This window comes from Sorex fumeus, unplaced genomic scaffold, assembly GCF_029834395.1.
Source record: "Sorex fumeus unplaced genomic scaffold, SorFum_2.1 ptg000019l, whole genome shotgun sequence".
Classification (NCBI taxonomy): Eukaryota; Metazoa; Chordata; class Mammalia; order Eulipotyphla; family Soricidae; genus Sorex; species Sorex fumeus.
In genome coordinates, this window is record NW_026606076.1 from 28,200,951 (window position 1) to 28,223,848 (window position 22,898).

Consider the following 22,898-nt stretch of genomic DNA (forward strand, 5'->3'; position numbering starts at 1 on the left):
ACAGAATGTTGAAGCTCGGAGTCAGAGGCTCCTCTGGATTTTTAAAATTTGTGTGTGTGGTGTGTGGTGTGTGTGTGTGTGTGTGTGTGTGTGTGTGTGAAGCAAGATTGTTTTCTTTTTTCTTTTCCTTTTTGGGTTACACCAAGCGATACTCAGGGCTGACAGCTAGCTCTGCGTCCTGGAATTACTCTTGGATGTGTTCAGAGGAACACTATGGGATGCCAGGAATTGAACCTGGGCCTGCTGTGTGAGTCTGTGTGTCCTACATACTATATCATCACTCGGGCCCAACAAGCTAGTTTTATAGAAACATACTTAGAAAGGATTAGAGAGAAGCACACGCTGGGGAGCGAGAAAAAGGCTCAGTCGGGCCACAGTGATGTCCAACGGGGACACACTGGCCTTGCACACGACGACCGGGGTTTGATCACGGGAACCCCATAGTACTCCCTGTGACCCACGTGGAGTGATCCCTGTGCACCACCGTGTGTGCAAAAACAAAACTAAAACAAAGCCAAGTGCAACCAGGAGGAAGAGCCGGGGCTCGCCAGCTTGTCCCTGGTGGCCCTCTAGCCCCCGAATCCTGCCCGGGCACCCACAGTTCTCCTACGTGGATGACGATGGCGCCCGGGAGAGCGGCATGCAGCTGACCTTCCTGTGCCTGCTGAGCACCCGCACCTGGCAGTCCTTCACAGACCTGTGCCAGAACAATGCCGCCAGGCTGGACTTGGCGGCGGGGAGCCAGGGCCTCATGCTGCACTCCCGGGAGGCCACGGGCCAGAAGTTGGGCCTCAACTAGATGGCCAGATGGCGGTGGCCGCACTACGGCCCCCCTAGGACGGCTAGGTCAGGGGAGTAGGCGGTGGGAGCGCGCAGGGGGTCCCTGTGCCCCGGGAGGGGCAAGGCCAAAACCCTGCTGGAATTCAGCGCCCCCAGGGATGGGTCCTCCCGCTGCTGGATGTGGCGGCTTCTGGTTTCAGACAGCCTGACCAGAAGTTTGGCTTCCAATGGGGGCCCGTTTGCTTCAGTAGCTGAGAGTCTGGGGGTCGCGGAGGAGAGGGACAGATGGGACGCCCTAACAGGGGCACTAATGGTGATGAGGCCTCCAGCCACCCTATTTCTCTTCTCTTGCAACTGCCTCACTGTCAGATAAGAGGAATCTCCTTCCTTCTTCAGCACCCAGGGAGATCACCAAGCCTCTCCCCTCCACTCCTGGGGGCACAGTGGAAGTTTAGCTGGAAGTTTAGCACCCCTGCACCGCATACAAAGGGCTTCCAGCTCAGAGTTGATACAGCCCTCCTAAACCTGCCTCTAAACCTGCCTCACATCCTGTTCCCCCAAATATCTGGTGCTTCCGTACCTCCTTGTTGACCACTGGATTCCCTACCATTCGAGGTAGACTGCTCGTTGGATTCTTCAGAAATTTCTGGGAACAGAGCAGGTGGGGGGTCCCCGAGTGTGGGAACCAAAGTTGGACTCCAGAAGGATGTGGGGCCCCCTGGCGGAGCTGTGTGCCCCCCATCTCAGCCCAACTCCAGACGCTGCCCCACCCCTGCCTCTGAATCCCTTCCCCTGAATCATATAACCAGATCAGGTGTGGACCAGGTGGGGTGGAGTGGAGGTTGGGGCATGACCCCGACCCCAATGGTGCTGCCTTCATTCTCAAGGGATCTGTGTGCCAAGAGGAGGCCTCCTATGGTAGATTCGACTCCCTTACACCTGCCAAGGCCTGGAGGGGTTGAGAGTCCACCAATGCCCGGCTCTGTAGTACCCTTCTGGAACTCAGGTCGGAGAATAAACTGGTGAACTGTGTCCATATTCCGTGCTGCCTGGGGCTTGCCCTACTTACCCTCTATGTGGAGAGACACCCAGTGGGCCGTGCTCCAAAACCAGCTGCCCGAGAGTGAACAGGGTGACACAGGACAGGCTTGCCTTTCTGCAGTACGATGTCTTCAACCAACTTGGTTCTAAAGATCTCCAGACCCCAGGTCCCCACATCTCAGCACTCCACATTGCTGAGAGTACCATCTTTCCTCCTGAGTTTTGGGGCTCCTGTACACATGAGAAGTCCCATGTCTTCTGTTCTTCATGGAGGAGATTGGCAGAGGCCAGATTCAACTCTGGCATCACCAGATGTCTGGAGTGAAGGTAACAGTCATCAGAGGAACTAGGGTGTGTTAAGAAGAATTTTAATTAACACAGGAATAATGTGCCTAAGACTGGGAGATCACCTTCCCTGGAAATTCTAAATACATAATTTCTGTCAAGAATTTTTTTTGCTTTTTGAGTAACACCCAGCAATGCTCATGGATTATTCCAGACTCTGCACTTAGAAATTACTCCTGGTGGTACTTGAGGACCATGTGGGATGCCGGGGATTGGACCTGGGTGACTGTATGCAAGGCAAACATCCTACCAGCTATACTATACCTCTGGCTCTGAGGGTTTTGGGGGGCTGCTTTTGTGTGTGCCCACAGGGTTCTGGGGACCATTGAGTACCTGGGAATCGAATCTGGTCGGTTACAAGCAGGGTGAGATTATTTTTTCGTTGTTCTGTTCACTTTGAACAAGAAAAGTTATGAGCCCTCTTTGCTCTGTCTGTGGCCCAACTCTTTGAAAGGTTTCCAGTTATAATCAACCCCACGTGCAATCACCCCACATTCTGTGGATGGACCATCCCTCTTCAACAAAGAATAAGGGTCAGTGATACAGCAAGATACAGCTCAGAACCCACCAAGTAGGGGTGGGGGGATCTGCTATCAAGGGACTGAGGCTGTTTTGGTTTTATTTGGTTTGTCTATGGTTTGGGGGTCCAACACCAGCAATACTCAGGGGTTCTCCTGGCTCTGCACTCAGCCATCACTCCAGCATGATGGCGGGGCTGTATGGAGAGCCATAGAAAGAACCAGGAGCCTGTGATTGCAAGTCAAGTGCACTAACCGCTCTGCTTCCTCTGCAGCGACCCAAGCGGTTTACCTGATTAATGACCCTATACCTGATATTGAAGCAAAGAAAAGGTCTGGAAATCTGAAGTGTGGGAAAGTCTGGCCCTGGCAGTTGCACAAAATGCCACGGGATGGCGATGTGTGTGTTTCCATCCCTCCCCAGGCCCGTTTCTCTTACGAATTTTCCACCCTTGGGTTTGCTTCAGAGATAAGCATGGGATAATTAAGGATCAAGCAAGCCACTTCCACAGGTGCTGCAGTAGGAGAACGTGCGAGTGCTTTCTTTCACTTGGGTAAACTGGGTTCGGTTCCAACCTTCATAATTTGTGGGGTACATAACTGAATCTTCTCGTGGGTCAAGTGGGTTGCTCTCGCTTTGTCTCTGTCTCTGGACCACGAGGAGTGCAGAGGATTGAAACTGACGTGGAAAGAGCAAGACAAAGTCATTTCTTTTAAGTTATTTCTTTTTAGTTATTGATTTTTGCTCTTCACTCTGAGCTAGAAATCTTCTGAAGCCACTTTTCTATGTCTGTGACCAAGCCATTGAGAAATATTTCCTGCTATGGGCGATCCACACCCCATCGTCCCACAGTGTGAGGGAGCCCAAACCTCTAGTACAAGGAAGAGGCGGCATGGATACAGCAAGATACAGCTCAGAAACCACACATTGGGGTGAGGGAATCCTCCAATAAGGGACTGAGGCTGTTTTGGTTTTATTTGGTTTGTTCATGGTTTGGGGGCCACAAATCCAACAACGCGCAGAGGTTCTCCTGGCTCTGCACTCAGGAAGCACTCGGGCATGATAGTGGGGCTGTATGGAGATTCAGAAAAAGAACCGGGGGCCTGTGACTGCAAGTCAAGAGCACGAACTTCTCTGCTCCCCCTGCAGCGACCCAAGCGCCTTGCTTGATCTTTAATGACCCTATACCTAACAGAGAAGCAAAGAAATGGGTTGGAAACCTTAAGCGTGGAAAAAGTCGGGCAGCGGTAGTTCCGCTGAAATGCTACAAGATGGCACTGTGGACGTTTCTGTCCCTCTTCAGGCTCATTTCTCTAAGAATTTTCCATCCTTGGTTTTGCTTCAGTGTTCAGTATGGGGTAATTAAGGATTAAGCAAACCGCTTCCACAGGTTGCAGTTGTATGAGAGCCTGCGGTCGCTTGTCTTTCACTTGAGTAATCTGGGTTCGATTCCTGCCTTCAGATCTTTGTGGGGTGGATAGCTGAATCGCCTCGAGGGTCGAGTGGGTTGCCCTGACTTTGTCTCTAAACCCCGAAAGGTGCAGAGGATTGAACTGAGCCTTTAATGAGTAAGGTAAGGTTATTTTCTCACATTTATTGTTCTCTTCTCTCTGTACAAGAAAAGTTCTGAATGCACCTTGTGATGCCTGTGACCGAGCCCTGTGAATGTTTTCTGTTATGGGCAACCCAAACCCCATCACTCCACATTATGAGGGTACTCTAACAGTATTCTACACCGATGTGGGGATTGGAAGAATATACAGTTCTGACACCCTCAAGTCATGGTGAGAGAATCGCTATCAAGGAACAAAAGCTCTGTGTTTTACTTTTCTTTCTTGTTTGTTCCTTTATGGCTGTGGCCACACCTGGGCATGCTCACGGCCTTCTACTGGCTCTGCACTCAGTAATCACAATGGACTTAACTGAAGAACCGTAGGGGAAGCCTATGAATATACCCCGGTCCGACGGATGCATGGCAAAAGCCCTATCCGCTCTGCTCCTGTTGCAGCGGCCCAAGATGCGTGCTGGATCTTTAATGACCTCATACTTAACATTTCAGCAAAGAGAAGGGCTGAAAGTCTTAAAAGTGGGAAAATTTGGACCCAAGAATTTATGCTGAAACACCACGAGATGGAGCTGTGGGCATTTCTGTCCTCAAGGCTCGTTCCTTTAAGAATTTTCCACCCTTTCTTAGGTTTGCTTCCTTGTAAAGTAATGCGTAATTAAAGATCAAGCCAGGAGCTTCAAAGGGAAAGTGGTAGGAGAGTCTTGAAGGTGTGCGTCTTTCACATGGGTGACCAGTATTCGATTCTCGCCTTCAGATCTTGTGGGGTACATAGCTGAATCACCTTGAGGATCGAATGGGCTGTCCATCTTTGCCCCTGGACCACGACGGATGCAGAGGATTGAACCTGAGGTGGACAGAGCAAGGCAAAGCTGAAAGGCTGGAGCCATAGTACAGGGCATAGGGCGTTTGCCTTGCATGTGGCCAACATGGCCGACCCGAGTTCGATTCCACCACCACTCTCGGCAAGCTACCAAGAGTATCTTGCCCGCATGCCAAAGCCTGAGAACCTACCTGTGTCATATTTGATATGTCAAACACAGTAACAAGTCTCACAATGTTACTGGGCCCGCTCCGAAAAATCCATGAGCAATGGGAGCACAGTGACAGTGACACTCTGAGCTAAAACACATCAGAAGCCACTTTGTTATGTCTGTGACCAAACCATTTAGAAATATTTCCTGGTATGGGCAACCCACACCACATCACCCCACGTTCTGTGGATACCCAACCCTATACTACAAGGAAGAGGCAGCATGGATACAGCAAGATACAGCTCAGAAACGTCCACGTTGGGATGAGGGAATCCTCCAATAAGGGACTGAGGCTGTTTTGTTTGTATTTGGTTTGTTCATGGTTTGGGGGCCACAAATCAAGCAACACACAGAGATTCTCCTGGCTCTGCACTCAGGAAGCACTCTGGCATGATGGTGGGGTTGTATGGAGAGCCAAAGAGTATGAGAGCTTTCTTTCACTTGGGTAACCTGGGTTCCATTCCAGCCTTCATATCTTGTGGGGTACATAACTGGACTCACTATAAACAGAGCTCCTCCCCCACAGTCCAGGAGCTTCTCCCCCAGGGACAGCTTGTGTCCATGGACTGAGCAGAACAGTCTCCGAGTAGCTTTTTCCAGGGGAACACTTCTTTAAAGCATGGGTGCTTACTTCCTTCTGGTCTCCTACAGAAGACATCCCACCTGTCTTGGCATCCTCATGGCGCTGAGGGCATAATTGCTCACTCGAGATTTTGTCACAGTGCGCATTATCACAAAAATTCCTCCTAGGTTGACTGCTACCCTGAAGAACAACAGAGAAGAATTCCTATTATTGTGCTGTGCCTGAGAGTCTCCTCATCCAGAAAATTCTAGATCAGCAGGTTGGTTTCTAACATTTACCCAATTCAATTGCAATTCTGACACGTGGATGGATTTTCCAGGCAACGACCTTACATTTCAGCAAAATGCACAAGCGAAATAGACCGACGGCAGGTCACATAGCTGTGTAAAATTTTTTTCAACTCAAAGAACTGACAAACAAACAAAACAAAGACAAACATTGTCCTCCCATTATTCATCGATTTGCTCGAGCAGGCCCAATAACGTCTCCATTTTGAGACTTGCTGTTACTATGTTTGGCGTATTGAATATATCACGGGTAGCTTGCCAGGCTTCGCTGCATGGGCGAGATACTCTCGGTAGCTTGCCAGGCTGTCCGAGAGGGGTGGAGGAATCAAACCCAGCTCGACCTGGCTGGCTGTGAACAAGGCACGTACCGCTGTGCTATCACGCCAGCCCAAGATACAGTAACTGGAAATAACTACCTCTGCAGAAAATTGAAGCACCAGTTTAGAGTGAAAATAAAAGGCGCCCGAGACTGGGTTTGGTACTAGCTTAGTGTGGAGCATAGTGGGATAGCTTAGTGGAATACACGTGTGAAGGCAACGATGCATCCCCACAAAGCCGAGACAGACCTTTGAAAACATCTCACCTGAAACAGATTCCTCTCCAGGATCAATGAGTTTTTTGTTATCTTGTTCTATTTACTTAGGTGGGGAGAGGGTCACACCAGCATTACTCAGGGATTCCTGCTGCTGGGGCTCTGGGGGCCCTGAGGGGTGCTGGGATGGAACCAAAGTTTTCTTCCTTGGGGCCAAGCAAGTGCGCTTCTTAATGCAAAACCACTAGTGCTGAACCATCGAGTTCTTTTCAACAATCACACTTGTCCTTGCTGTCTATCAAATGTAAAGTCACAGTATTTACCCTGTAATAAAAATAATTTTTGGGGGGTTCCATAGTACAGGGGTAGGCATTTGCCTTGCATAGAGCCGGCCCAGCTTCAATCCCAGGCATCCCATATGGTCCCACATGCACCACTAGGAATAATTCCTGAGTGGAGAGCTATGAGTAACCCCTGAGCATCGCTGGGTGTAACCCAAAAAGCAAAATAAATAAATAAATAAATAAAATATATATTTTTTTAGGTTTTAGAACTACTGATTTTATGCAGCAACACGAATGAAACTGGAAGATACCATCTTGAGTGAAGTTAGCCAGAAAAAGAAACAAAAACAGGATAATGTCACTCATCGGTGGAATACAGAACACTGGATGTGGAGATGTACTGTAAAGGGTCTAATTAAATCATCCCTTATTTCAGTGTTTCGAGAGAAGCCGGATAAAGAAGGAAAGAAATCTGCGGGCAGAAGCGAATCAGAATTTTACAGGGATCAGGGATTCATTTATGGCAGTGACATGAGTGACGGGTGTAGCCATTTACCCAAAATACAAATGCAAGAGAACTGAAAACAAGAGATGTAAGCTGCAACCACTGAAACTTAGTAATGTGGTTGTTCAGATGACAGGCGGGGTGGAGGGAGGACTGAGGTTGGAGGGAATACGGGAACATGGGTGGAGGGAAGCTGACACTGGTGCAGGGATTGGTGCTGAATTATTGTATGCGTAAGTACAACTATCAATACTTTTGAAAATTCTGGCACTTTAATGAAAACTTAAAAAAAGAATAAAATGAAATAAATTTCCAGATTTCAGCCCCCACTGAGGTTAAAGACCCTCTAGTCCCAGTATTAGGCTCTGATATTTTTCCTATGGTGCTGAGACCATAGATATGGTTGTGGGGATGGAGTCAGACCCTACCTTTCAAGTCACATGCTTGGTCCACTGAGCCCTCCAATAGCATAATATTTAGTTTCAACAAGAGAATCTTACAGCACACTTGTATGCAATACTCTTGTTCCCAAATGAAATTGCTGTAATTCCACATCCTGAACCTGTGATTTGAGTTCTGAAATCAAACAAAATGCACAATGAGGATTAGTCCAACATTGAATGGAATGCAATTGAATGGCTAAACAGGTGGAGGACATGGTTCTCAGTCCAAACAAGCCGACAAAAAGAGAAAATCTGAAGGAAGTGTTGCTGCAGGAGCAAGGCAATTCCAGAACAAGCCTTTTGGGTTTTATTTTTGATCAGACCCAGTGATGCTCGAGATACCACAGGGGAAGCTGGACATCAAAGGTAGGCAGCGTCTGTTGGCGAGCACCCTCCCTGATGCACTGCTGTTCTGGTCCTAATAAGCTTCACTATGGGCTCACAGCCACAATTTAACATACACACAATAAAACATTTTGTGGTGCGTACAAGAGTACAGCAGGTAGGCATTTGCCTTGCATGAGGCTGACAGGGGTTGATCCTTGAGCATTGCCAACAGCAACTTATGAAAAACACCAGGAATAACTGTTGATCATCCCCAGGCCCCAAAATAAAAGATAGCACAGTGATAGGGTGTTTGCCTTGCACGCAGCCAATATGGCCAACCCGAGTTCAATTCCTCCGCCCCTCTCGGATAGCCCGACAAGCTACTGAGAGTATCTCGCCCGCACGGCAGATGGCAAGCTCCCCATGACGTATTCGATATACCAAACACAGTAACAACAAAGTCTCCAATGGAGACGTTACTGGGCCTGCTCGAGCAAATCGATGATCAACGGGAGGGCCTTTACCTTACCTTATTCAAAAAAACATGGTAATGATCCAAAGGCAAAGATAAGCAGATAAGCATGGTGTCATATTGACAGAGAGGGGTCCAGAAAGGGTACCCGGCCCTGTAGGTGTACAGTCAGCCTGGTTATTCAGTTGGGGGGGACCAGGGTCTTGAAACTCATGGACTATTCGACATACCTGACAGACAAGGAAGAATGACAAGAAAGTCAAGAAAGCAAAGCACAGGATCTCTCCATAACGAACAGCTCCGGGGAGTGAAGGGCAGCGTGAGTGCAGTACAGACGCCTGATCCAGTGGCCCGAGGACACAGTAGCATGTTTCACACACACTCAGGGCATGCACACACTGCCCAGGGACCCAGCCAGGAAGGGTCCTCAGACACTCACCTGCAGACACCTCACCTCCCCGGCTTTAGGGCTCCTCTTCCAGCCTAGAGATTAACACAGACTTCACCCCAGAAGGCCCTGCTCCACAGAGACAGAGGACTGTTTTAGTCACAAGGAAGGAAAAGGCGACAAGTAAACCTCGTGTGTCCCTGGTCTAACTGGTCATACTATTGAAAAGGCATGATCATAATGTCCACTTTCAATATGCCAAAGATTGGTGGGGAGTGAGGAATAAGACAAGATTTAAACTTAAGAGTGAAATAAGGGAGTCCCAGATAATACCACTAAGCTACCAGCACTGTATGCAGTTTTGTTTTGGGTTACAGTTGGCGATGCTCAAGGGTTAATCCTGTATCCGCGCTCAGGAATCATTTCTGGTAGTATTGGCTCCATGGAAGGTCAGTGATTGAACCTGGTATGCTTTACGTAAGGAAGCGCCCTCCCCACAGTGCTTTTGTAACATCTGTAATTCCCTGAATTTCTCTTTTACCTTTACTTTGAGCTTACAATTCCCCAAGTGAGGTTTGATGACTTAGGTGAATCTGAACTTTGTATTTGAAGTGAATACTTCCTATTCTATATTCCCATTAGCCCTTTTATACTCTACTATAGAGCAATGTTCTTTGCTTAACCACAGATAGGCTATTAATGATAGGCTCCTAATATTTGGCCCATATCCTGAAATACATCTACTCCTGGCACCTGTCATATTTACTTGATTCAAGCTTCAGTTGCCATACTTCCTAACACTCCAAAAAGGAAGGCCCCATAGGGCTGAGATGGATCTGGGGAAAATAGCAAAACTACCCTGGAATCGAAATGGAATAGTCTAGAAAGCATGAAAGAACAGTCTTGATATTAGCTGTTATGACTTAAGAGACAGGACCTCATGAAGGACAAGCTGTACCGGCCTGAAGACTTAGTATGGGATTTATGGTAGAAGCCCAGCAACCTTGCCCTCAGAGTCCAGAAAACTAAATTTTGGAATCTATATTTCTTACTATTTTTATCCACATATCTGCAATTATTAATAAGAAGTAAATTTAATTGTTTAATATTTTCTAGTAGATAAAGAGGAAAGCAATATAATGCTGTTGACCCTGGGAAAATCTCTTCTGTATAGCCACTGGGAGACAGTGTCTTCTTGAATTCTCCAGAATTGTCTCCATCAAAACCCTTTACCTCTGTAGGGGCTGGAGCCATAGCACAGCAGGAAGGGCATTTGCCTTGCACGCAGATGATGAGGGTTCTTTTCCCAGCATCCCATACGGTCCCTCGATCACATCCAGGAGTAAATTCCTTAGTGCAGAGCAAGGAGTTACCCCTGTTAATGGCCAGGCATGACCCAAAAAGCAAAAACAAACAAAAATGCTTTACCTCTGTAAACGGTCAGTCACCCCTATGTGTAGTCCTATAGCTCAATAACCTTCAATGCTCTGTATTATGCTAAAAGCTTTACATTAAACAAGCCATTCTGACCATCAGTCAGTGGTTCTCCATATCTTTGTTCCTCTTCTGACTCCAGCATAATGTCCCTTTAGAGATTCCTCTGAGAGGCAATCAGGTATGTTCATCCCTCTGGGGTGAAACTCACTGCCATATTGACAGAGGTAACCACATTTCGAACCAGCACACACTAGGATAGGAGGAGGCTATCCCAATCCACACAATGGGCCTGAGGATGAGACACTGCAGCACCCTAGGGGTTCTCAGGGATCTCCCTTCTCCCCACTCCAGAAGGGAGGAACCGGCCTCCACCAACACTTTAGGGTGACGGGCCCCAGTAGTCACTGGATGGAATCCTGATATACCACAATGGAACTATATTAGAAGCTGATGGACTTGCACGCAGTCATCCCAGAGACAAACCCAATGAACAATGCTCCTGTGAGTAACACCTAAGCACTGACCCAGCAGGACCAAAAGAAAGCAACACTGGGTTGGACCAAAACTCTAGACACTCCTCCCCCACGCCATATCGTCACATCAACTGTTCTAGGGATGAGAAGGGGACACTCAATGTCCAGTGAGCAACTCAAAGGTGTTGTGGACTGGAGAACTCCTGGGTTGGCCACATGCAAGCAAGTACCCTACTTGCTGTACTATTGCTCTGGCCATTTCTAAATAAATTTTTTCCCAGCACACCAGCAGTGACCCCTGAGAAAAACTCCCCTTCCCCATACTGAAATATCTCCCTTTCAGGAAAAGATAAAACAACAAGTATACTGATGTAGCCACCCCCAAGAGCCAGTTTTCCTGATGTTCTGGTCAGGGAGAGATGAAGAGAAAGGGATTGTTTGCAATTGGACATGTGGAAGTAGAAAAAATTATTTGCAGTATTGTTGTTTATTCGGCTATTGATTAGGCTGACTGAAATGGGCATCAACTCCACCGTACTTTCCCCCCTTTTTTTGATAATTTTATTTTTTGAATCGCCCTGAGTGAAGTTACAAAGCTTTTGGGTTTAAATCTCATTCATACAATGAAGCACCAGTCCCTTTACTGTGCCAATTTTCCACCACCAAAACCCCAAGTATACCCCCATTCTACACCCTCCCCCTAACTGTTGGGGCAGATGATTTCTACATTTCTCTCTACTTTGATTACATTCAATATTTTGACACCAGACCCACCATTATTATATTTGGGATTTAACCCCAGCACTCAGATAGTCCAAAAAGGCAACAGTAGACAATTTGTTTTGTACTGCTGGTTATAAACATGATTTTGTAATTTTGAAATTTTAATAATATGGAGGGATTTCTCCCAATACCTGCTGAGTTCCAGATTTTCTCCTGACTCTCTGGGATCATGGCCATTAAGCAGCTTTATCAGGAGCCAGAGAGGCGGTTCGTGGGCATGATCTAAGCTATTGTTGGGTCGTGGAGGAAAGGGCCACCTCCACCCCCATCCCCCCATCCTGTGAAGCTCCACATATCTCATCACTGCGGGCCCAAATGTGACTTTCCAATTGCCTCTGGAGGATGGTGGCCAGCGAGCTGCAAGGGGGAGCAGGTGGAGGGACAGCACCACTTCCCTCTGGGGTGGGCCGGGGTTAGTAACCTACTGCAGGGTCCAGACTCATTTCTGCCAAGAGCCGCTGGGTTTTGAGATCTGTCTCTGAATCTTTGGGATCATAGCCATTAAGCAGCATTGATAGCAGAGCAGGTAGGATGTTTGCCTTGCACGGGAAAAACCCGGGTTCGAATCCTGGCAACAATATGTTCGCCTGAGCACTGCCAGGAGTAATTCCTGAGTGCATAAGCCAGGAGTAACCCCATGTGCATCGCTGGTTGTAACTCAAAAAGCAGAAAAGAAAATAAATAAATAATACAAACAGTAAATTTTCAGAGGCAAAACCCTCTCACTTGTGCAGACACACCCCAAAGTCCCAACCCCGGCAAAGGAGCCAATAAAAATGACGGACCACAAAAGTGTCCCTTTCCTTTCGGGGCTTCCCGTGAACATATCTGGAGGTTTGATAAGTGTTATCTCCAGTCGAAAGGCTCCAAAAAGGGTCCTGCGCTGTCCCGAGTAGGGAGGTATGAGATGGCCAAGACCACCACTCTCTCCAGGTCCCTCACACCAAGGCCCAAAGTTCATGTGCCATCTTCGACCTGGATGTGATCTTGGCTGCAGGGACCCTCAGCATAACGCACCCTCACCCATGACACCTCCACCACAGAACAGCCCCCAATGTGGCTCAGAAGCTCCACATTCCCTAATACCTAGATATGCAGAACAAGTTTTGAAAAAACAAGCACAAAAACGCCCTACAAGCTGGCATGTCCTGCCGCTCAAGTTCCCAAACTAGGAGCAGCAGGGTGCTCAAGCAGTGTTTCTTCAGCGTGAATGCACCTATGTTCAATAAGTCTGAGGCTCCAGCAAAGGCCTTTCCACATTCCTTACATATATATGGTTTCTATCCAATGTGAATTCTACTATATACATTAATTATTGAGGTCACAGCAAAGGCCTTCCCACATTCCTTACATATAAAGTTTCTCTCCAGTGTGAATTCTCCTATGTACAGTCAATTGCGAGGATGTAGTAAAGGTGTTTCCACACTCCACACATATATAAGGCTTCTCTCAAGTATGAATTACCATGTGTATAGTAAGGGAAGAGGACAACGTGAATGCCATTCCACATATCTGACACTGATGAGATTTCTCTCCACTGTGAATTCTGCTATGTTTCCGAAGGTACTGAGATTGACAGAAGGCCTTCCCACATTCTTTGCAGATATAGGGTTTCTCTCCAGTGTGAATTCTCCTATGTTCACTAAGTCTTGAGGCTTTAGCAAAGGCCTTCCCACATTCCTTACATATATGCGGTTTCTCTCCAGTGTGAATTCTCCTATGTACAGTAAGTCTTGAGGCTTCAGAAAAGGCCTTCCCACATTCCTTACATATATACGGTTTCTCTCCAGTGTGAATTCTCCTATGTACAGTAAGTCTTGAGGCTGCAGTAAAGGCCTTCCCACATTCCTTACATATATACGGTTTCTCTCCAGTGTGAATTCTCCTATGTACAATAAGTCTTGAGGCTGCAGCAAAGGCCTTCCCACATTCCTTACATATATACGGTTTCTCTCCAGTGTGAATTTTCCTATGTACAGTAAGTTCTGAGGATGCAGCAAAGGCCTTCCCACATTCCTTACATATATAGGGTTTCTCTCCAGTGTGAATTCTCCTATGTACAGTAAGTCTTGAGGCTTTAGCAAAGGCCTTCCCACATTCCTTACATATATACGGTTTCTCTCCAGTGTGAATTCTCCTATGTACAGTAAGTCTTGAGGCAGCAGTAAAGGCCTTCCCACATTCCTTACATATATACGGTTTCTCTCCAGTGTGAATTCTCCTATGTACAGTAAGGTTTGAGGCTGCAGCAAAGGCCTTTCCACATTCCTTACATATATATGGTTTCTCTCCAGTGTGAATTTTCCTATGTACAGTAAGTTCTGAGGATGTAGCAAAGGCCTTCCCACATTCCTTACATATATACGGTTTCTCTCCAGTGTGAATTCTCCTATGTACAGTAAGTCTTGAGGCTTTAGCAAAGGCCTTCCCACATTCCTTACATATATACGGTTTCTCTCCAGAGTGAATTCTCCTATGTACAGTAAGTCTTGAGGCTGCAGCAAAGGCCTTTCCACATTCCTTACATATATAGCGTTTCTCTCCAGTGTGAATTCTCCTATGTTCACTAAGTCTTGAGGCTTTAGCAAAGGCCTTCCCACATTCCTTACATATATACGGTTTCTCTCCAGTGTGAATTCTCCTATGTACAGTAAGTCTTGAGGCTGCAGCAAAGGCCTTCCCACATTCCTTACATATATATGGTTTCTCTCCAGTGTGAATTCTCCTATGTACAGTAAGTCTTGAGGCTTTAGCAAAGGCCTTCCCACATTCCTTACATATATACGGTTTCTCTCCAGTGTGAATTCTCCTATGTACAGTAAGTCTTGAGGCTGCAGCAAAGGCCTTTCCACATTCCTTACATATATAGGGTTTCTCTCCAGTGTGAATTCTCCGATGTACAGTAAGTTTTGAGGCTCCAGCAAAGGCCTTTCCACACTCCTGACATATATAAGTCTTCTTTCCACTATGCGTATTCTTATGTCTATAAAGAGACGAGGTGTGAATAAAGGCCTTCCCACAGGTCTGACATTTATGAGGTTTCTCTCCACTATGAATATTCATATGTCTATTAAGATCTGAGGGCCGATTAAAGGCCTTCCCACATGTCTGACATATATAAGGCTTCTTTCCACTATGCGTTTTCATATGTCTATTAAGATCTGAGGGCTGTATAAAGGCCTTCCCACATGTCTGACATTTATGAGATTTCTCTCCTATATGAATTCTCCTATGTCTAAAAAGATGTGATGATTTATTGAAGGTCTTCCCACATGCTTCACACGCATAAGGTTTCACTCCTGAATTTATATTCATATGGTCATGATGGAGTAACCCTTGATTCACGCTTTGTTCTCGGTGCTCACTTTTCCGGGGATGCTGTCCACTGTAGTTTTCTAAGGGAATACCACAGTGCTGAGAACATGGGGAGGCTCCGCCACATTCCTTACACTTAGATGGGTTCTGTTCACAGTGACTGTGATTGAGAGTTTGTCGCTGTGAGGGACTCACTATAAACAGTGCTTCTTTCCCTAGTGGCATCCAAACTGGGGGATTTTGTGACTGTGAACTGAGAACACCACACTCCAAGGAACTTTTTCCAAGGGAGGGCTTCTTCAGAGTGAGGTAGCTCTCGCCATTCTGATCACCCTCAGAAGACATCCCACACGTCTTGGCATCCTCATGGGGTTGAATGCAGGATTGCTCACTAGAGATATTGCCATAGAGTGCAGAATCAGAGATATCCCACTTGGGTTGGTTGCTTCCCTGTAGGAATAGCAGAGAAGGATTCCAATTATTAACTTATTCACCGAGTCTTCCTGTCAAAAAACTGAGCCTTCGGATGTGGTTTCTTTTTGGGGGGTCACACCAGGTGATGCACAGGGGTTACTCCTGGCTCTGCACTAAGGAGTTACTCCTGGCAGTGCTCAGGGGACCATATGGGATGCAGGGAATCAAACCCGGGTTGGCCGCGTGCAAGGCAAATGCCCTGCCCGCTGTGGTATTGCTCCAGCCCCAGGTGAGGTTTCTAACATATGCACCACACAAATGTAATTACCTACGTAAGGATTGTCTTATTATAGAATAACTTCGTGTAAATGTAAGTTCGACGCACAAAATTGATGGAAGCAGATTCATAAAATTCTGTGACTTCCCCCCACCTTTAACTTAATGAAGGAATACAACTGGAAATAATTCCTTCTATAGAAAACTGATGCATCCATTTCAAGAGAAAATGAAATACAACCACAGTGGGTTTGATTAAAGCTCAGAGTGGAACCTGTGATGAAAGGGTGAAGATAACGCTGCATCCTCACACAGCTGAGACAGACCACGTGGCTATTGCAAAACTCTCACCACAAGTGATTGCTTTCAGGATCAACAAAGTTTTTTGTTCTTCATGTTTTGTAGTTTCTATTTATTGGGGGTTGGGTGGGCGGAGGGGCACACCATGCGGTATCTAGGATCAGTTCTGTGTGTCTACGGTGTCTATAAGGAGTGCTGGGTAAGGATCATCCATCCCTGTGCAAAGCAAGTATATTTCTCACTGCATTATCTCCAGGGCCCACAAATTAGCTTTTTAAATGACTATAACTGTCAAGCAAATGAAAACTCACAGCATTTTTATACATGGTTGATTTCAGCACCTAGTAAAGCTAAGGGTCCTCTACCCCAAGCATCAGGCTTTGGAATTCCTCCCTGCCATTCACAGCCCTCCACCCTAACAATCACATATTTGGTCCACTCCCCCTGGCATAATAATTTATTCCGAATTAAAAATCTTACCAACTCACTCGTACTTGCAGACCCCATTCCCAAATCAAAGTGCTGTAATGCCAAATCTTGAATCCGTGGTTTCAGCTCTGAAACTGAACACAACATGCAGTTAAAGCAATTGTCAAAAATGTAGCAAAATGATGCCATGTAGTTGGAGTACATCTCTGTGGTATTCAAAGTCCATAAAATCCTACACTAAAGAACAGATTAGGTTAGTGGAAAACGGTAAGGATCTTTGCAATTCAACACTAGGTTTTGTTTTAGTTTTTGAGCAGACCTGGTGATGTTCGGGGAACCAGGTTATTGAACAGGTCACTTTCAGGCACTGCAAGGCACTCCCTGCTGTACTATCGTTCAGATCCAAACTAGCTCTGTTATGGTCTTACTTATTCGAAAGCCATGGAAGCAACTTACAGAGTCATTCTGGACAGACATACGATGGGAATGAAGAGGAGTGTGAGTGTGGCACAGACCCATGGATCCAGGAGCCCAAGGCCCCAGCCTCAGCAGCGTGTTTCATACATGCTCAGGGCACCCATACACTGCACAGGGCCTGAGCCAGGAAGGGTCCTCAGACACTCACCTAAACACAAGTCTCTCCTCCCTGATCTCAGGGCTCCTCCTTCCAGCCAGGAGATCACCGCAGGCTTCATCCCAGTGTGCCCTGCCACAACAGAGACAGAGGCATGGATAAGTGACAAGGAAAAGGTGACAGGTAAATTCCCGTGTTTCCTGATATAAAGGCATGAACACAATGTCCATTTCCAAATTGCCACATATTTCTAGTTATTCGAGAGGTAAGACCCAAGAAAATACCACAAATACAATAGACCAGGCCTTGTGTATGGCCGACAGGGTGTTGATCAGCACAGTATGTTGTTGGTTTTTGTCTTGTTTGGGGTCTAACCTGGCAATGCTCAAGGACGACTCCTGACTCTGTATTCTGAAATCAGCACTGCTGGTGCTTGGGGATGACATGGGATGCCGGGGATTTAACCCAGGTGCATTGCTTGCAAGAAAGTCACTTTCCTAACCATACTGTCTGTCTAGGCCTAACACCACATGGAGTTTCCTGAGCCCCTAATGAACTCATCAAGAATTTCAGTAAAACTAAGTGCTTAATAAATCTGGAAATGGCCAAAGGTGGCAAGAGACCCTTATTTTGTTAATCTAAAAATGTATCCAGAAAGAGAGCACAGCAGGAGTTTCTCACAGCCAATCCAGTTGCAACACCTGACATCCCCTAGGGTCCCTCACGCCAGCTAGGAGTGATCCCTGAGTTCAGAGACCAGGAGCAAAGCCTGAGTCCTGCTGAAGTCTCACAAGAACCATTAGAAGTATCTCCAAGCACTGAAATACGGCAGTGTCAGATGAGTTGAGAGAAGAGATATCAAAGCCCCAGTGGTGGGAGAGATAGTACAGCACATAGGACAGAAGTGCTGCACACACATGTGGGTTTGATCACAGGCAGCCCATAAGGTCTTGGAGCAAGGCCAGGTGTAGATCCTGAATTCTCAGGCAGGAATAATCCCTAATCACAATCACAATCACAACCATCCTGTTATTCGTCGATTGCCTCAAGCAGGCCCCAGTAACGTCTCCTTCGTCCTAGCCCTGAGATTTAAAAAACAAGTCCCATATTCAAGGCTCTTTCAGAATTAGGAGAATGAGACCCTTCAATATTATTGGTATTTGGCATATTGGGTAATCCACGGGGAGTTTGCCAGACTCTGCCATGTGGGCAGGTTACATTCGGTAGCCTGCCAGTTTGTCCAAAGTAGGAATGAGAAGATAAGATGTCGTAAAGGGTTTGATAATCTCTGGATCCTGGCCGTTACGTTATTATTATTATTACATAATAATAATTATTATTATTACATAATAATAATTATTATTACTATTATAATTACTATAATAATTACTATAATAATAATTATTATTACTATTATGTGAATGTAATAATTAAAAGAATCAGGCCGTAATCCTGATTCTTTTTTCCTAATACCTAAGGAAAAAAGAGAAAGTAAAAACCGTCTGATTTGAGTGCCTGGTGCAAAAATATTGGGAGTCATGCACCAATGTTTTAAATTGCCAAGATGTTTCAGTCCATGGTATCCTGGTTTCTGAGCACTCTTAGGAGTCATCGTTTAGCACAGAGCCAGGAGAACTGTGGACTGTGCTCCCTAAACAAAGGCAACAGCAAAGCGAATTAAACACACGGAAGTTTGTGTAGTACACAAAGCAAATTGATTCACCAATGGATGGAACTATTTAAAGGGACCTGAGCGATAACTGGGCAGATAGGGATATTCCCACCTACACAGTCGAAACGGGTTGATCTGAATCACCCCACAGGGTCCTGCTACTCCACAAGACTAATTCCTAAGGACAGAGCTGAGAGTAAGCCCTGAGTATCCACAGGTGAACCCTAAAAAAAACCAGGGAGGGAACAAACACCTCATGGCTGTTCAACATACCAGCCCGTCAGTCACAGCTACTGTTGGACACACAGATGCGGCCCAAACCCAGGGAGCCCAAGCAGGTCTGTCCAGACAGGGTTGGCTCCACACTGCTCTCACCTACAGCCTGCAGATGCTGGTAGGTCTCCAGCATCACGTCCCTGTAGAGCTTCTGCTGAGAGGCCGCCAGGCATGACCATTCCTCGGGGGTGAAGTTCACAGCCACGTCGTGGAAGGTCACTGCGTCCTGAGTCAGCACACAGGGAGGGTGGCAGTTAGAGTCTACCTTAGTCTCATTCCCACTACTGTGAGGCCAGGACCCAGGGTCCTATATTGCCGCTAGTCCTCTCCCCTTCGAATGAACCAACCTCCATGCAGACGCATGGCTGACGGGCCCCAGAAATCACATAAGGCAGCTAGATCTGTGAAAGTGGGAGGATTTTATACAGAAAGTTCTTGGATATATCTGCCTTTCCTGGTAACCCAATGTCCAATTCGAGCACCACTGGTCCAGTGAGCACTGTAGAGAGGATCACCTGACCGCAGACTTGCACGATCCAAAAGACCATCCCTGGGTGCAGCAAAAACGACTGCACGCTCACCACTGCACCCCCACAGCTCATGACTACTAGGACTAAGAACTACAGTTCATATAGACAACTACTCAGAGTGGTGCATGGCATGTGTGCCTGTAAGAACACACTGCTCAAGACCGCCCCAAATCCCTTGCAAAGAAGGAGAAGGTTCTTCACCCCAACATCTCTACTGGCCTCAGAGATCCTTGGCTCTTTCTCCTTGGGATCAGCGCTTGCCCAGAAATCCACACATAACTTTATGTGAATATAAGACTGTATGACTGAGAAGGCAAGGCTCTCCAGAGCAGGAAGGACAAAACAGGGGAAAAATAAGTCCTGGGGTCCAGGTCACTGTAGTTGACAGTACACAAATGTGGCCAGCACACCCCAGGGCATTCTGATGCCCATCAGTTGTGAATCCAGAGAACAGAGTAAAGAGGATGGCTGAGTACAAAAACAATGCAAAAGAAAATGAAGCAGCAGGTTGGCGTAACAGGACAGCTGCTCCGGGAACAGCGTGTAGGACTGGCGATCCCCACCATCCCATATGGTCCCACAAGCACTGCCAGGGGCAATGCCAGAGTGCAGCACAAGGATTTATTGTGAGAATCCTTTGCTCTGCACCCCAAATTGTTGATCATCGATTTGCTCGAGCGGGCCCAGTAATGTCTCCATTGGAGACTGTTATTACTGTGTTTGGCATATCGAATACGTCACAGGGAGCTTACCAGGCTCTGCCGTGCGGGCGAGATACTCTCGGTAGCTTGCCGGGCTCTCCGAGAGGGGCGGAGGAATCGAACTCAGGTCGGCCATGTTGGCTGCGTGCAAGGCAAACACCCTACCGCTGTGCTATCACTCCCAAATAAAACAGAAAATTCAAGACAAAATCTTTGGACCTCCAGCATCCCATTGGTTTCCTAGACATGTCAGGAGTGATCATTGAGCACTGAGCTTTGAGTATTCCTCATGCACCGCTGGGTCGGTCCCACAGCCAAATATGGCGTGGTCTGATCGGAAGTCTCATCTTGGAATCCATCCAAAAGAAACTCAAAACAGATCGCCCAGGAAGCCCGGGCACTCCTGGCACTACCTCATGCCATTCTGTCCCTCTATTCCTACCTTTGGACGGTTTATCAGAAGCCGCATCACCATCTTCTCCTGCCACTGTTGTGCTGAGAATTAGCAGGAGGCTCTGTGCAAAGACATGAAGAAGTCAGAACAGTGAGCACCAGAGAGCAGCACCTCCTCCCACCCCTGATCTCAGACCAGCCACACCCTCATAATCGCACCTCAGGGAGACAATGACAGAAGCTCCTGTCTCCGCTGGGGATGCAAATTTTGTTGGCATCTGTGCTGCACTTCAGGATAGGATCCTGGGCCCAGGCAATAGGAGAGGAAACGACGGCCCTCTCTGGTCCCCGAATTCCTCCCTGAATTGCACAGGAAAATCCCTACAGGCCCAGCCTCGGTCTGACTCTGAGTCCCGGTGCTCCCAAGTACTGGCGCCCCTGCAGCTGGCAGCAGTGCTGGCCCCTGGGAACTATAGCCTGGATGTGGCTCTGCCATGGGGAAAGTCACAGGGACATATTGTGGACAAAGCTTCAGCCACTCTCCTGCAGCAGGGACAAGAACATGCGCCTGGGCACTCTGTCCCGGGGACCAAGATCACTTCTGGGTACAGTTGGGTCAGAGGCACAGCCCTGCTCTCTCGCGCTGGATCTGAGACCTTATGGGTCCTGATTTACTCTATCCCTGAAACGGAACATCTGCGTGAGCCTCAGCCAACACTTGCTCCTGCCGTCCAAGAATATATTAGAAAACTGCGCAAATGGTTCAATAGAAAAATAATTCAAATAACCAGTGCATTTACTAGGGACCATAATATGAACTGTCAGGAGTTAAGACCTGAGCACTGTAGATTATGACCAAAAATACTGCAACAAAAAGGCAAATTCGAAGCACAAGAAACCAACAGAATTCATGTGCAAAATAAGAGGGAAGAACATTTAAATAGACAAATAGCAGGTCCTTAAAACTTTGATTGTCTGGTATGGTTTTCCATGAATTATTATTCTCTTTTTCTACGATCACACGTTTTCTGTGTGCATGTGTATGTGTCTGTGCGGGTGCGTGTGCATGATTTTCTTCTTTGAGTCAGAACCAGCATTGCTCAGGGAGTATTCCTAGCTCTGCACTCAGGTTTCACTCCCAGCAGGTGTGGGGACCAGTGGGATTCAAGACACAGAACGTGGGTTGGCTGTGTGTAAGGCAATCACCCTACTTGCTGTACTTTTGCTCCGCCCCTTCCTATATAAATTTCTTCCAAAAATACTAGGAGTGAGTCATGAACACAGCTCTTCCCCCTCCCCGCACACACAAAAATATTCTTTAAAAAATAAACATTAAAAAGCCCTTTGGAGCTGGAGTGATAGCACAGCGGGTAGGGTGTTTGCCTTGCATGAAGCCGACCCAGGTTCGACTCCTAGCATCCCATATGGTCCCCTGAGCACCTCCAGGAGTAATTCCTGAGTACGAAACCAGGAGTAACCCCTGTGCATCGCCAGGTATAACCCAAAAAGCAAAAAAAAAAAAAAACTTTACCCTCAATATTTACCCGGATTCCAGTGGTTGTCTGCTCAAGGAAAGATGAAGAGTCAGGTCTGCCTTACAGCTTGATGTGAAGTACCTGAAATTCATGACCCGGAAAAAGATACACCAGTATTGTTGGACAGGCAGTAATGTGACTTGGGTGTTGGACCAGATGAACCGATCAATCCTCTGCATCCCATATGGCCCCCAGCAGTTCCAGGGATAATTCCTTAGCTTAGAGGCTAGAGTAAGTCAGAAGCATCTCCGGGTGTGTTCCCACTCCCCCCAAAATAAAAAGAATCAAAAATAGCCCCCCAAATACGTTTTCATTGGCAAACCTCAGCCACCTGCAGGTCCCCTTCCCCCCCACATACCCCACATAACCCTGGCTAAAACGGCAGACAATGAAGATGACCAGCAAAATATCTCCTGCCATGAAGTGGAGAGGCTGAAGCTCTGCCCCTCAAATCTGGAGATTCTAAAGAAGCTAGGTTAGGGCCGATGGTTCAAACATGGGACTGCTGGGAGGATTGGTACGGCCAAGACCCGACTGATTCTCGCATTCACCCACTATTGCCCCATCCTGGAGCTGGAGACGATCGTGGCCAAAGAGGCCCCCCGGGATCACACCCTCACAGCTGCCACCCCTGAACCCTGAGACAGCCTCCACTGCACCCCCAAAGCTCCGCATCCCCCTAAAGC

At 47.1% G+C, this 22,898-nt stretch overlaps 2 protein-coding genes across 2 annotated transcripts in view; one reads left to right on the forward strand and one right to left on the reverse strand.

The window, feature by feature from the left end:
- Nucleotides 1–822: 822 nt before the first annotated feature.
- Nucleotides 823–19,276, reverse strand: LOC130022167 (zinc finger protein 420-like; the record flags this gene model as incomplete). The annotated part of the gene is given in 4 exon segments (XM_056112935.1): nucleotides 823–1,039; nucleotides 12,950–13,150; nucleotides 13,152–15,097; nucleotides 19,157–19,276. Coding segments are annotated over 4 exon segments (2,484 nt in total), but the record flags the coding sequence as incomplete, so codon positions are not given.
- A 138-nt stretch (nucleotides 19,277–19,414) lies between these two features.
- LOC130022168 (zinc finger protein 239-like) overlaps nucleotides 19,415–22,898 on the forward strand; it is a gene marked incomplete at its 3' end in the record, with an annotated part of 130,920 nt that continues 127,436 nt past the window's right edge. The window contains exon 1 of the mRNA XM_056112936.1: nucleotides 19,415–19,510. Coding sequence (XP_055968911.1) covers nucleotides 19,415–19,510 — 96 coding nt within the window. The remainder of the gene's footprint in view (nucleotides 19,511–22,898) is intronic.